Source organism: Ailuropoda melanoleuca, chromosome 2, assembly GCF_002007445.2.
Source record: "Ailuropoda melanoleuca isolate Jingjing chromosome 2, ASM200744v2, whole genome shotgun sequence".
Taxonomy (NCBI): Eukaryota; Metazoa; Chordata; class Mammalia; order Carnivora; family Ursidae; genus Ailuropoda; species Ailuropoda melanoleuca.
In genome coordinates this window covers 180,458,675-180,473,566 of record NC_048219.1, presented here as the reverse complement: position 1 = coordinate 180,473,566, position 14,892 = coordinate 180,458,675, and the positions used below count along the sequence as shown (strand labels likewise).

Genomic DNA, 14,892 nt, shown 5'->3' with positions numbered 1-14,892 from the left:
CGCGAGCTTCGGAGGGGAGGGGAGCCAGGTTCTAAGGGGGAGGGGGAGGGAGGGGGCGCGGAGGAAACTTTGTTACAACATGGAGTTTCCTCCCCGCGAGGCGGATGCAAACATGGAACCCGGGCGCTGTTTCAAGGCTCCCCCTTAAAAGGGCAACGGCTTCGGCGTGACCTGGACTCGGCCGCGGCTTTCATCACCGCTGGGGCCGGCGCGGCTCCTCTGCTGGCGGGGAGGCGGGCCCGGCTGGGTTCCTGCGGCGCTCCAGGGGGCGTCGCCTCTCTTCCTGCCGCCCGCCCGCGGGGCCGAGCCTCTGCGGCTGCGTGGCAGGACAGGCACGCGGCCCACTGTTCCAGACAGCCGAGCGCCAGGGGCCAGGGCCCGCCCCACCCGCCCCGAGCTCCCACGCCGGGGAGTGCCTGAGGGCGGCGGGGCCCCACCTTTGCGCTTCGCGAGGGCCGGAGACTAGCCGCTTCTTGGTTTCCTCATCTGGGAAACGGGAATAACGCTCTCTGGTCTGCAAAATGGGTCTTCAGTGGTTGCAGGGGCCGCCTCGCAGGAAAGTCCTGAGCGAGCGAAGGCCCTCCGCCAGCTTCCAAAGGCTGTGCAGATCCGCAGAGTTGTGCTTTTGACCGGACTGTGACCGTCAACACCCACCGCAGTTTCGGGGACAGGTGACGCGGATCTGTAGGGCATGAAAATTACAACTCCCTGCCCCTTGCGGACCTCGCCCAACTGCTCCATCTGGTGCCCCGCACGTCCGCGCCCACGGCAGGGCACCAAGCGCCTCTGTGCCTCAGGGCCTTCGTGTGCGCTGTTCCCTCTGCCTGGAAGGCGTTTCCAGCCCCTTCACGGAGCCAAATCCCACTGACCTCCACGACACTCCACCTTCTCCAAAAGCTCTTCCTAGACCCTTCCTCAACTCCCCACGCCGGCCACGCTGTAATTATTGGGGCGGGGGGGGGGTCACGCGGTGCCCGCACGCATTGGGCGCTTAATCCCTGCGGGCCCAATTTCTGATGGTGGGGGGTCCACAGACATCAGCTGTTTGTACGATTTTAAACAACCGTGGCACTCGGGGTGTACGGAGACACCAGCTGGCGCGGGGCTCGCGTTTCCACGCGGATTCTTCTCGAGGGAAACTCCCGTGTTATGCGCCGTGAGGTCTGCGGGTGGGTTTTTTTTTTTTTCTGTTTTGTTTCTTCTGTTTATGAAGTTCTTTTCATTCGCCTTACTATTTTGTATTCACAATTTAAAAAATAATAATAACGCCAAGCCCTGACAAACACGCCTCAGCACTTCCTTCCCCCCGCGGGGCCTCGGTGGCGGGGCGGAGCGGGCGCGTCCTGTCCCGTCCAGCCGCCTGGTGCGCGCGCGGCGCACGTCCTCCAGGCCCGGGGTGGGGTGGTTTGGAGGGGGAGCCGGGGAGGGGAGAGGCCCCGCGCCGGGGCGGCAGGGCAGGAGAGGGACGCCGGCCCCAAGGCGCCCCAGCTTTGTGCCCCGAGACTGGGGAGAGAGGAGGTGGCCCGCGGCTGAGTGGGACTCCCTCCACCCCCACCCCAGCCCCAGGCCGGACCCCGCGGCCCTCCTCCTGCCCTTCGGTGCCCACACCGCCTCCAGCGTTGCATTAATCCTAATAATCGCCAACGTGTAGCGAGCGCTTCGTCTGCGTCCTGCTCTGGCTGCGCCCCCTAATCCCGTTCACTCCTCAGAACGACCCCCTTCTTCTCCTATTTTACAGACAAGGAAACTGAGCTCCGAGAAGTGAAGCGACTTGACCCAGCCTTCCGGCGAGGGTAGAGGTGGGGTTCTGGCCACCAAGCCGAGACCCCTCCCCTTCGGTTGAGCCCCGGGGCGGGGTGTCAGCTTTATCTCCGGCCCAGCTCGCACTGACCCCAGAAGGAAATGTGTGGTGGAGGACTGAGTGAACCCCTGGCCTCAGCAGGGCGGCTCACCTTCCTCTCCTTTCGTTTCTCCCTCTCTGTAGGCTGGAACCTGGCCGCTGTCCCTTTGGGAATCAGAGTAGCTGACCGAATAGATAGGCCACCGGGCAGGGTCGCTGCCCATCCCCGGCCCCATCCCCCTCGCCTCCTGTCCCTAACACCAACCCCCTCCAAGGTCTCTTCCCCTGGGAGACCTTCCCACACTCCGACGCCTTGGAGGTGGACCTTCCCCCAAGGAGGGGTGGTTACCTGGGAGTCAGGAGGTCTCTGCAGTGCAGGGTCTGGGGCAGGGAGGCTCTGTAGGGACCCAGGAGCGGAGGGGGGGGTGTTCTGTAGGGTCTGGGAGGTTCTTTGGGCTTCCTCCCTGGGAGGGGGGGCGGTGTCCACACCCCGCTGCTATTCCCTAACTGCGCTGCCCCAGCAGGTGGAGGTCACCTTACCCACAAGTGGGTCTTCTCCCTGCACCCCAGGAGGAATCCGATCATGCGGCCTGTGGGTCCAGAAACACCAGGACTCCGCTGGTTCTGACCAGCAACCTGCACTCAGCGCCTCAGCTTCCTCATCTGCGAAATGGGGTTGCTAAGAGCCCAACCCAGGCAAGTGAAAGTGGGGCGTCAGTGCGGAAAGGGAGGGTGGCAGGCCTGTGGGGAGAATCGGGGTGTCAGGCCCCTTCTCCCTGGAGGGCTGATGAAGCATCCCCTCCCTCCCTCTGTGAAGAACCAGAGCTACTAGGGGGGTGGAGGGCAGCCCCTTGTAAGGGCTTCCCTGCCCAGAAATGACTGACCTTGGCCTGGCCTCATTGCTAACCCCTCGCCCAGGCCCACGGTAGCCCGGTAGCTGTTCCCTCCTCTCCCTGCCTTCCTTGCCCCCACATTCTCAGTGGCAGCCTTAACTGTTCAGATGACCAGCTAGGTCCTTCCTCTGCCCCCCCCCCCCCCCCCCCCCCCCCCCCCCCCCCCCCCCGCCCCTGCTCTATGAGACCCAAGAACTCCCCACATGGCTGCCTGTCTCTTATGCTATGCACACACCTGGCCCCCACTCCCGGCAGGTTCATTCTCCCTTGGCTGCCCCACCCCTTATCCATTCAGCTATCAAAATCCTGTTCAGGAGTTACCTGCCCTGGCCCTGGCCTCACTCTTTTCCAGGTGTGCCCGACACGCACTCGGATTGTTCCCTCGCCCCACTTTTGAGTGATTTGCTGTCACTTTCGTAGCTGGCTCCCCCTACTGGAGTGTGAGCAACTTGAGAGCTGACGTCTTTAATTAGGGCTTTGCCTCCCTCCCCCGCGTTTAGCACAGGGAGGGCACCCAAATAGTGAATTGATGGAGAGAGATGTGCAGGGGTACAGCTGGGGACACCTCCAGGAAGCTGGAGAGGAGTATGGAAGATGCCTCTTTCTCCATTTTCCGGCCCCCATCCATCCCCCTCTTCAGCTAGCGTGGGTCCCACCTTCTCCAGGGCTAAGGCCAGAAGAGGATACAGCGGCCTTATAACTCAGATACTGTACCCTCTTCCACCGTTTCTCTGGTTGGACCAGACCTGTCCCATCCCGTCCCTCCTTAAGGGCCCCACTCGCATCGTTGCCCTTTTAAGAAAGAGGAAATTCTTCTCATAAACAAGAGCCCCGACCAGAGTGCGGAGCTTGCCCAGCCAGATCCTGGGCAAACAGAGGTGCTTCCAGGCACAAAGCTGGTTCCAGGCCCAACCCAGGGAAGGACTAGCGGCCCCTGCTCGCCACCGCTCTCCGCAGCTCAAGGGCTGGGGTCCGAGAGACCCGAAGAGGCAGGAGGAGGAACTTGGGGGAGCCTAGAAACAGCCCAGGGAGCGTCTGTAAAGTGCAACCCCTGCACCGGGCGAAGGGGTGCCAGGCGGCTCCCAGCGGCCGAAAGGGGTTCCCCGCCCACACAGCTCTCTCCATACCCCCCACCCCCACCCTTCGCCTGGGCGGATTCCGAGGCCCCAGGGCGCGAGGCTCGAGCGCCCGCCTCCTCCCCTTTGGCCGGGAGGGGTGAGGCCACGGCTGGGAGTGAGGGCGCTCGGGACCGTTCCTGCCCCTAGGGGGAGCTGGGAGTCAGCGCGGAGGGAGCGTTAAGTGCGCGGCGTGGGAGTCGCGGTTGCCCGGTCCCCTGGGGAGATGGCAAATGAATTGGGCCTCCGAGGCATGGACTCTTGGGTTCCACGACCTGATGCCTGAAGAGGGGACAAGTGCGCCTCTGTTTTACTGCCTGGAAGGTGGGTTGCGGGTGGAACAGAAAGTCTGAGGATACTCTCGTGGAGTAGGAGCGAACTGACATTCGAGTAGAGGGCTTGCTGCGTCTAATGGTTCAAGGATTCGTGCTTTCCTGGTTTCTGCTCTTCTGAACGAGAAGTGAACTAGCATTTATTGAGCATTCATCAGGCTGTCCTAAGTGCCAGTTTGGAGCCTGTGACCCGCCCCCAATTGGGTCCCTCCGTCAGGTCACTCCTGTAGGCGCTCAATAAATATTTTTGGAATTACTATTATTTTTAAGTCCCAAGTGTCAGGCACCGTGTTAAAGTGCTTTATGTCCATTGCAAGGTTGGTGTTGTCCCCGTTCTACAGATGAGAACACTGAGACTGGAGGTTAATCACTTGTCCAAGCTAGGAAACAGCAGGTGTCTCCGAAACTCGTAGTCCATCTTGCTGCCTCCACACACACCCCAGCAGGCCAGTCTGCCCCCGTCATTCCACCCTCCAGCCGGGCCCTGGGTGGGAGTTCATCCAGAGATTGTCCCCCTCTCCTCTTCAGGAAGCCCATATAAGAAGTGTTGATGGGAGCTGTGGGCCAGAAGGGTGGCTCCATGGGCAATGAGACAGGTCCAGACCTGGGAGAGGGGCGACCGTGAGTCTGGGAGAGAGAAAGACCTCTCAGGAAGCCCCCGTGCATCCCCTTCCCCCAATGCCCTCCATCCTTTGCCTCCTCTCCTTGCCTCCCCCATCCCTAAGGCTCCCTCTGGCCCTACAGTACCAGATAGGTGGTGAGGCCCAGGTAGACAGCAGCCAGCAGAGCTACAAGGACGAAGTAGGCCGGGTGGGGAAGGCTGGGCAGGTAGGTGACCACGAAGTAGAGGTTGATGGCACAGATCAGCGCCATGATGGAGGATGCGATGGCCTTGCTCAGCCTGGGGACAGGAAGGAGGCTCAGGACTCCCTGGGTCTCCTTCTCTCCACTGCCCCAAGCCAGCCTGGAGGAGAGCGAGGGGACACGCAAAGCCACCTTCTCCGGGCCGTGGGACCTGGAGTAGACCCCTTGCCCGCTTCTGTCTCCTGGGCCCTCCAGGCTCCACACTGGCAGGATGTGGCAAGAGGAGAGTCTGAAGTGAGACTGTGAGGAGCTCAGGCTCTAGAAACAGCCCCCCTCCCCAGATTCCAGTCCTAGCTCCCCACACTTGATAGTTGTTAAGTGAACCCTGCACAAGTCCCTTAACCTCCATGAGCTTATCTGGATAAGGGTAATTCCTACCTCTGGGTGGTTGTGAGGACCAAATGCGGAATTGCAAGTCCGGTGTTGGGGGTGGGAGTACTCACCGGCTGTTGGCAAACTCCTGCATGAGGGCTGGCATGCTGGTGAACGTCAGGATAGGCAGCACAGCAAAGGGAAGCTGTGGAGAAGCAGGGGGAGGGGGCTGCGGGACCCTGCCCTCACAATACAGCCAGAAGGGAGGAGTGGGGCAGGGTCTGCCTGTGTGCCCTTGGGCAAGTCCCCTAATCACTCAGAGCCTCAGGCTGTCCGCTTCCATGCCTTCCAAAGTTGGGAGGCTTCAAAGCAGGAGAAAGCGTCTGGGGGCTCTGGTCCCAGGCTGCCTGAGTTTGAATGCCAGCTCTGTCACTGGTCGCTTAACTACGTACATCAGTTTTCCAATCGGCGAAATGGGGACAACGGTGGTTCCTGTGGGGATTGCGTGAGCCGGAGAGGCAAGGTGTGTTTGGACGAGTGTTAAGGCTAGGGGGCAGGCTCCATACGGAGGATTATTGTGGTTCCTGTGTAGCTGGGCAGGGGCAGGGGTGCTAGGGACCGCGGGCTCACCAGCAGGCTCTGCAGCACGTTGAGCAGGTCGTTGAGACCCGACAGGTCTTTCAGGTCCCTGAAGACTGCCACCAGCACGGTGGGCAGGATGGCGCAGGAGCGAGTGAGGAGCACGCGGGCAAAGCGTGACCACCGCAGCTTCAGGAAGCCCTGGGGTGTGGGGTGGCCACGTTGGTGGTGGGGTTCAGGACTAGGGATTCCAGAGGAGGGATCCTCTGTTGTCCCTCTGCCATCTCGCCCCAGGGGGAAACCTCTGTTTTTCCATCTCTGCAATGGGGGCAGCTCAGCCCCTAAGTGGCAGAGAGGGTAGATGAGGAGAAATGGGGGGGTTCCCCCACAGCTAAATGCTTAAGACTAAATTTTTGGAGAAAAGGCTCCTATTAGTCCTGGGTCTGCAGACTTGAGCCAGTAGCCTCACTTTTCTGCATGTTTTCTCATCATTAAAGCGGGGCTTACAATAGCGCCCTCTGGGCCGCTTTAAGGAGGGATGAGGCTGGTGTCTGAGCCCGCAGTGGTGTGCCCGTAGGCCTGGGACCCCTGGCCCTTCCCGGCCCGCCCCAGACCCCACCTCCATCACAAACTGTCCCGCGTAGGTGCCGGTCATGGTGGAGCTCTGCCCGGCCGCTAGGAGACCCACGGCCCAGATGTAGAGGGCAGCGGGCCCGAAGACGCAGCCCAGGATCACGCCCTGCAGGGCGGGGTGTGGTTAGACCTGTGGCCCCGCCCCCGCAGGCCCCGACCCGATGAGCCCGGCGCGGCGGGGGGGATCATTACTTTCTATGCCCACCCCTGCCTGGGGCTTACTCCTTGGTAAATGTCCACCTCCACCGTAAGGTTGTTCTTGGGGAAGATCTTGGCGTAGTCGTGGAGGCTGCTGTTGGCACAGACGTTGAACTGTGGGCACCGGGACAGTAGGAAGGAGATGTGAGGTGCACAGTCTCAGAAAATCAGACAGCCAGGCCTCGACCAGGGGTTGAAAACTGGTGACCCACGGGCTGAATCCAGCCAGATATATTTTGCTTGACTAACGAATGTTTTTCCTCTGTAATGTGAATTTGTTGCCAACATCTAAAATTGAGAAGAATTCACACGGGAACCCGGTTTCCAGGGTTCTGTTGGGTGTGTAAGGGCTAGCATTACCACAAAGAAACAACTGGCTGGCAGTGACGACCCAAGCTATTCCACAGTCTCCTCTCCCTTACACTGGACCCACTGACCACAGCCCTGAGACCCGCCTGGTCTTTAAGGCCACAGAGCAAGGCAGTGGCTGTGCCTAAGTCCCCGGAGGCATGGCCAGTCCTCCCCCCACAGGGCTCAGCACCCAGGAAGCACCCACCCCTGGCTGGCAGTCGTTAAAGCCACGTGACCGAGACCCACTCAGAAAGGAGAGAGGCACAGTCCCAAACCCCAGAGAGCCAGCGAGGAGCTTCGTGTCATTTGGCTGCTATATCCCCAGGGTCTAGGCACTGCCTGATCTGTAATGCATACTCAGTAAATCTTTACTGAATGAATGATGGTTTATCTACGAACAATAAAGATGATCAGCAGAAAGGACTCAAAGAAGAAAAGGACTGCTTGAACATTCCCAACTCTGAGCTCATGCTCAGGCAGGCACCTACTCCTGGAATGCCCTCCCTGCAGTTTGCTGGACAAATCCTGGCGATCCTTCAAGGTACAAGTGGAATGCTGGGTCCCCCAAGACTCAGTTCCTCCCTCCCAGGCACCTCCTTTGGATGTCTGTGTCTTGCCGCCCCTGGAGTGGGTTGCCTGGGGCGGGGGGAGCCGTGACTCCCCAGCAGAGTGGGGAAGGGGTCTCAGCCAGAGGCCAGGTCACAGATCCCCTCCCCTACCGGGGGCAGAAGTGCAGGACAGACATTCAAAGGGCTCAGATGCATTGCCTGGCGTCCCCAGCAGAGCATGCAGGGCTTGGGGGGTGGGGAGGCTGGCTGTGGCTGTGTGGGGAGGTATGTCTCACCGCAGCCTCGTTAGATTGCTGGTAGAAGGCCTGCCCAAACACGGCTACAACAAAGAGATTGATGAAGAAGGAGACAGACAGGGCAATGGTGGCCTCAATCAGGAAGTACATGTTGGCTTCTCGGATGTCCGTCCGGCGGGACCGGTCTATCTCTCGAGACTATGAAGGTCAGAGGGGAGGAAAGAGGCAAAGTTCCTCAGAACTCCCCCAACATTCTCCACCCTCACACTTCTAACTATGTTCCCTTCAAACCCCAGCTCTTTCTAAAGCCCTCCCCATCACAGTTTGGGACAGGCCTTGGTCAGCGGACACACCTCCTATATGCTGCCTCAGGGCCTTTGCACTTGCCATTCTCTCTGCTTGGGGATATCTTCTCCCTTGATCTTCCTTCCCATCCTTCATGTCTCAAAGTTTACTTCCTTAGAAAGGCCTTTCCCGACTACCTTTTCTAAAGTAGCTCCTTCGTAGTCATTCTCTATCATATTTCTCTGTTTCCTTCCTTCAAAGCACCTTTCACAATCCATAATTCTTTCCTTTACCTGTTTACTTGCTCATGGTCTGTCTGCCCCACTAGAATTCCAGCCCTAGGAAGGCAGATTGCTCGTCTGTCTTTTCATCGTTGGCCCCTGGCTCCCCACACACAGTGGACGCTCGATTACTACGATTATTACGTATTGAGTAAGTTGAGAATGATTCACTTCCCGCCTAAAATCTGGAAGGCGGGAGCCGACAGGGCGGAGCTCCCGGTTCCCAGGAGGCGTGAGCGGGGCTGAAGGGAGCGGGCGTCTCCCCCCCACCCCCCTCACCTTCACCAGGGCCGAGTGCAGGTAGATGTTGTGAGGCATGATGATGGCGCCGACGATGCCCACGGCCTGCAGCAGCTCTGGATGGCCGCAGCCGGGGCACGAGGGCAGGAGCAGGCCCCGGAGAACAGCTAGCTGGGCGGGCCGCGCCACCACATACTGCGGGGAGACGGCTCTTAAGGCCCGGGGCAGCCCTGCCCACCATCACCCCGACCCTGGCCGCTAGGGGGCGTGGCTCAGGCCGCTGCCCCCTCCCCCCAAGGCTCTGCAAGGGGCCCTGAGGAATGGCCCTGGTGGAGGGTGTCGCGACTTTGCCTTCCCACCTCGTAGCCGAAGGTCAAGGCCATAATTGTAATAAGGAATCCAAAAAACGCTTCCAGCTTCCGCAACCCTAGGGGGAAAGCAGAGGGTTGCAACAACCGCAACAAAAACTGTAACGCAGGCGATTATTAACGGCTAATATCTTGAGCGCTTTGTTTTAGGCGCCCTGTCAAGTGCTTCACATACATTGCTCGGTGAATCCTCGCCGCAGCCCTCTGACGTCTGTGCTATTATTATCCCCACGGTATAGAGGCAGAAACTCCAGGCCAAGCACCTTGCTCAAGGCCACACGGCCAGAGTGAGGGGGCTGGGAGTCTTTCTCGCCTTGCTCTCAGTGCAACAGAGCACGGCTGATACACTCCCTTGTTCCCCCAGGCCCGTCCCCTGTGAGACTGACAGGCACACCCACCGTAGTTGTCAAGGAAGAGGAAGAAGAAGGTGTCCACGATGGTGATGAGGACACCGCCCCAGAGTGGGATTCTGAAACGGAGTGGCCAGGGTCAGCCCAGACTGGTCAGGGGTCTGGAACTCCCAACCTCAGGGCAAGAGACTGTGGCATCTGGCCTCCTAGGGGCAGGGACCCACGTGGCCCCAGGCAGCTAAGGGAGAGGGGACGGGGGTTGTGCTGGAGACAGGAAAATGGCACAAAACGCTAGCAAGGGCCAAGCTGGGTAGGAGACCAGCAAGGCTGTGAGCTCAGGGCTCAGTCCCGAAGCCTGCCTGGCGACTGGCATCTGTGTGACTTTATACCAGTCACTTTACATTTCTGGGTCTTTCAGAATTTCAACATGTCTCAGATTCCCCCCCCCCCAATCCGGGAACACAGCACAGCAGCTTTAAATTAGAGGGGACTGTGGGGTGAAAGGGATTCAGGGAGGTACGAGGCCCTGGACTGGAGAGCTGGGGCCCCTTGGGGCAGTACCGTCCAGCTGAGAGCAGACTGAACGCGATGGCCGTGCCGATGACCTCCTGCATGTCCGAGCCCACAATGGCTAGCTCGATGGTCAGCCAGAGGAGGGTGCGGGGCACCTGGGGGGGAGAACGTGACTTCACGAACATTGGGCCAGTTATCCCTGTTATTTGTGGATGCCCCCACGACTTTCCCTATACCCGGCACTATACTGTTGGGCTGGAAGCCTGCACCCGACATCTGCCGGCCTCGCCAGCTGGCTTCCAGTTAGGGTTTGTAGGAAACAATTAAGGGAGATTGAAAGGCAGGGAGAGATCATTTTTCCCCCTACTTCTAGTGGTGTTTCTGGCAGGGGTGCCAGCAAGGGCACCAGGCAGCCTGGGCTCTCTCGGTATTGTGGCCATTTCAACAGCGGTGGTCGTGCTTCCAGAAGCTTGGCAGTAAAGGAAGACTCTTGGGCAGCTGCCCAGCAGCTTTCTGATCTCTGGGTAACACCTCCTTCCCTTGCTCCTCCTGCCCTTCCAATATCTTTGTGACTGCATCCCTGCATTAAATACCTTTGAAATATCTTGTGGCATCGTTTCTGTTTGCCTGCCTGGACACTCACAGCAGCGGAGTCCCCAGTGTCCACCCCAGCCAATGGCCATTCCAAGCCAATGCCTACCTATTTTGCACCTTGGGCAGTCACTTTCCCAGATTTCAACGTCCCCTCTTGTAAAACGAGCAGGTATCGCTAACACCCTTCGCAGTCTGGGCACTGTTAATTTGAGCCTCAATCTTCCCATCTGTCAAATGGACTTGTGATGCCCCGCTTAAGATGATGTGTTTATTTGATCATGGATGCTGTAAATAGCTGTTTGGGTTTAGGGTCTGCGGGTGCTCCCTGTCCAGGCCCACCAAGCTCACCTTAGGGTAGTAGAGATGGCAGACCTCGCCCAAGTCCTTGCCTGTCACCACGCCCAGCCGGGCAGCAAGCCGCTGACAGAGCAGGCCAAGCACGGTGGCCCATAGCAGCACCCAGAGCAGCTGTGAGAAGGCAGGGAAAGGCCTTCAGTGGGGGCGTGGGGGTGCCATCTGACAACCCCAAGCTGTTTCTGGTACCCTCTAACCACGGACACACCTTGGGGAGAGAGTAGAGGAGATGGAGCGAGAAGACCAATACCCCCCCATATACCCTACACTCTGGCAGGGCAGCCCTGGGGGCCCTTTTGGGGCCCACTTGAACTTAATGCCTGCTCCCCCCAACACTAGCCGTGCAGTCCATTCTGGGGAAATGTGGCAAGTTGGGGGGTCTCCGCCCTCCCCGTGGTGCCCCAACTCAGTCACTTTGAATCCAGCCACGGCACCAGCCTGAAGATCCGACTCGATGTTTCCTGGGTCCAGGAAAGCGATGCTCATGAGGAAGCCAGGCCCGGTGAAGGCCCACAGCTTCCTCAGGCTGAACGTGCCCTGGGGGGGGGGAGCGGAGGGGAGAGATGCTGGCTGTAGGGGTGCTAGCAGTGGGCATTGACCCGCCCCCAGCTGAACCGCTATGGGCTGTCTGGTCAGCCCAGGCTGTCTAGCCCTGCTCCCTCCTTTCCCCCATTCCCGGAGCTGCCAGCCCTGGGGGTTACTGGAGGGCCTGGGGTAGAAGGAAGCAACAGGATTTGCTGAGTCATGGTCCATCTGCTTTCTGGATCTGTCCCTACAACTGACCAGTCCGCCTCCTGCTTGCCCTGACTCAGCAGATCTTCAGAGCCCAGAGGGGTTTTCCTGGGGTCAAGCATCCCTGCTCCTGCTCCTTCTTCCCCAGTCCCTTCTCAAACCACGGTCTCTCCTCTCTGGAGTCCCCTGAGCCTAGGGTCTTCCCACCGCATTCCAGGGCTTGGCCTGGCAGCCCGAGGATCTGCTAAAGATTCTGGAAGTGCAAGCTGAGAGCATCCTAGAAAGCAGCCTGCAGCTTCCCTCCCTTCTCCCGATGCCCTCCACCCAGTCCTTTCCTTTAGTACTACAGCAAATCCTCGAGGCTCCAGCCTGAACTCACCCCAGGCCCCTTTCCGTCCCTGAGAAAGCTGGGATGCATTCCGAAAGCCCCTTGATAATTTGCCCCCCAGCTGAGCGCTAAGGCCGGAAGCAGGAGAGGGGCAGTTGGGGGCCACTGTCCGTCACCACGAGCTGGAAGGGACTTGCCATGGTCTTCAGGAGACCTCTTTCCCCCAGCCTGTGAGATCCTACAGCATCCTGTCAGTCCTGAAAGACCCCAGGAAGTTTCCAGCATTCCTACCAGTTCTGTGTCTGGGATGGGGATCTTCTCACTCAGGTAGGTTGTTCTGGGAGGTTCTTGCTGTGGCTCTGAGCTGGGTGGGCTCGAGATGGAGCCATAGCTGGGCCTGCTTAGCCTTTGAGGGCTCTTATCACCTGCAAAGGGCCCCAAGGAGGCGTGATGAGTGACTGGTTTCTTTCTGGTGGCCCAGGGCTAAAGCCGTCTGTTCTCCCCTACAGCCTTCTGGCAAAGTGGAGAAATTAAGGCCCAAGTGAACAGGGGCCGGTGACTCCCATCTTGGGTCCATCACCTCTACCTTTTGACCAAATGTGTCAAGATTTTATTTAATTAATTAATTAATTGATTGATTTTTTGAGAGAAAGAGCAAGCGCGCAAGGGGGAGGGGAAGAGACGAAGGGGGAGAGAGAATCTCCAGCAGATTCCACCCTAAGCATGGAGCCCAACCTGGGGCTGAGTCTCACGACCCTGAGATCATGACCTGAGCTGAAATCAAGAGTCGGACGCTTCACCAACTGAGCCACCCAGGCACCCCGACCGACCAAATGTCTCAGCAGATGTGTGGGAATAAGCTTCTAGAATTACTCTCCTTCCTTGTGGGCACAGAGGTTCCCAAATGCAGGTCTGTCCTGCCACAAAGGATGCAGAGGGGGACACTGCGCTCTGAGGAGGGCATACTGGTACCCATGGGTAAGCCCCATGGCCTCACTCCTGCCTCCTCCGTCAGCCAAGTAAGCTCCAGGAGCTCCAGGTGCCCAGAGAACAAAGGGGACGCTGTGCACTGGGGGATGCAAAGAGCCCAACCCCGGGCTGGTGTCCAGAATTGGGTCAAGACCAGGATACCCATGAGAGTCCCTGCCTCTCCCCCACTCCCAACCCCCTTTTAGGAATCTGACCCTGGAGGGGCTACTCACCTGTCATGAGGACGGAGACTCAGGTTCTCTCTGTGTGTGAGTGGGATGCTGGCAGCCGCCACTCAGCACACGCTCCCTCTCTGAGGGCTGGTGCCTGTCGGTGTGCAAGCCCACACCCTCCTGTCCATCCTCCGCTAATCTCAGCTGTCCTCACAGACATTGTGAAACACTTGCCAAAGGCAGAAGTGGCCAGCGCTGGCGGAAGAGTCTCATTGACCAAAAGGCAGGAACTTTTGTTCCCCTCCAACACTTTTGGCCCCCTTCCAGGCCCCTTATGTTCTGGGTCTCTCAAGTTAGCTCTGATTTCAAGACACTTCCTGCTACTTGGGCGTTCACGTCCAGATCACATGACTACCTGCCCACACACAAGCGGTCAGGCCCTTGTCTTCAGGCTGGAGTCCTTGGCAACGGGAGTCCTGATGGCTAGTGGGCCTCAGTTTCCCGTTGAGTGCCTCAGAGGAGAAGACCTTCGGGCACTGCCACAGGGACAGGCATTGATGACTCAGGGCAAGGAGAGCCTCAGAAGAATGAGGCCCTGGAACTCTGGTCCCAATTCTGCCGCTGATTCACTTGAGATTGTCACCAGGCTGTCCCTTTCTCTGAACTTGTTTTTTCTGTTACGTGAAGGGCTCAGACTAGCTAAGAGGTCAAAAGATTAGGTGCCCATGAAAGCCAGGCAGGTCAGATAAACTACAAGACAGGTAGGGAGTAAGAAAAACAGTGCCGGCTCAGTGTTCAATGATGAATGATGCCAAGCCTCAGTGTCGGCGGGTAATAGGGAGTGGTGGAGACTGTAGCAAAACGAAGGACACATACTCTGTCTGAAGGAGGCAGTGCCTACAGAGTCCCAGCCAGTTGTCATGTGGGAATGTGTGCCCACTGTCACCATGTCTTCTGATTTGTCAAGGATATTGGAAAATGTTGAGTTTTAAGCAACATATGCTTCTTAAATCCTAGGCTCAAGAAATTGAAAATATTGTGTCATTTAAACAAAATATTCCTTTAGGCTAGCTTCCACTTGAGGGTTATCAGTCTGTATCCTCTGGATGAATCAGGGGTAAGACTCTTTTCAGTTCCCAATTCCTTCTCCTTGTCTGTGCTGTGCCCCCACCGCTTCCCTCCCTTAAGGTCTTCTCCTTCCCATACCCACTGCTGTCCTCTATCCTGTGGCCTTCCTTTTCTGCCAAGAAGATTCAAAGACAGTCTTTGGGGTTTCCAACTCCAAGGTCTGAGACTTCAAGATCCAGAGAAAACAGGTGCAAGCTCTCAGACCCAGCCCTGAATCAGGATATGATGTATCCCCATGTTGAGTCAAACACTTTAGCAAAAGCCTGGGAGCCAGATGGGGGGTGTTGGCAACCAGTTTCCTGGCTCTTCATGGATGGGGGAAGTTGGAGGGACTGGAGAGGTGGGGGTGCAGGAAGAAGAGTGAATGATAGGTCATAGGGGAGAGAGGAACGTCATGGTTTATCGCTGTGCAATCCTGTTGCTCAACGTGCCTCCGCCATCTCAGATTTCCCAATCACTACTTTGGGCTCATGTGGCGATGGCTGGGGTGGGATGTTGTGATGGTTCATTTTATTGTCAACTTGGCAGGGTCACAGCGCGCCCGGATGCTTGGCCAAATATTCAGGGTGTGTTGGCGAGGGAGGGTATTTTTGGAGGAGATTAACATTGGAATCCACAGGCTGAGTAAAGCAAATTTTCTCTCCCTAATGAGGGT

At 58.1% G+C, this 14,892-nt stretch overlaps 1 protein-coding gene across 5 annotated transcripts; it reads right to left on the bottom strand.

Annotated features, from left to right (window-relative positions):
* Window positions 1-4,290: 4,290 nt before the first annotated feature.
* Window positions 4,291-13,446, bottom strand: SLC11A1 (solute carrier family 11 member 1). Of its 5 annotated transcripts, none has more exons than XM_034655166.1 (15): window positions 13,170-13,445; window positions 12,259-12,392; window positions 11,322-11,444; window positions 10,902-11,021; window positions 10,008-10,114; window positions 9,495-9,565; window positions 9,088-9,155; window positions 8,768-8,923; window positions 7,962-8,120; window positions 6,791-6,880; window positions 6,555-6,674; window positions 5,987-6,136; window positions 5,488-5,585; window positions 4,928-5,081; window positions 4,291-4,807 (listed from the first exon to the last, which is right to left on the bottom strand). In XM_034655166.1, exons 1-15 carry the CDS (start codon window positions 13,174-13,176, stop codon window positions 4,544-4,546), a joined length of 1,821 nt encoding a protein of 606 aa, XP_034511057.1. In that variant the 5' UTR covers window positions 13,177-13,445; the 3' UTR covers window positions 4,291-4,543. The 5 variants fall into 5 exon arrangements, with proteins under 5 accessions (XP_034511057.1, XP_011232007.1, XP_034511058.1 ...); XM_011233705.3 differs by having other exon boundaries at window positions 4,291-4,784; XM_034655167.1 differs by having other exon boundaries at window positions 5,488-5,561.
* Window positions 13,447-14,892: the final 1,446 nt, after the last annotated feature.

Bases quoted from the DNA above. Each gene is read 5' to 3' on its own strand.
- SLC11A1 (XM_034655166.1), bottom strand. The intron at 6,675-6,790 runs GTAAGCCCCAGG...CCCGCCCTGCAG, and splicing joins AGGTGGACATTTACCAAGGA to GGCGTGATCCTGGGCTGCGT. The intron at 6,137-6,554 runs GTGGGGTCTGGG...CCCACACCCCAG, and splicing joins CGGGACAGTTTGTGATGGAG to GGCTTCCTGAAGCTGCGGTG.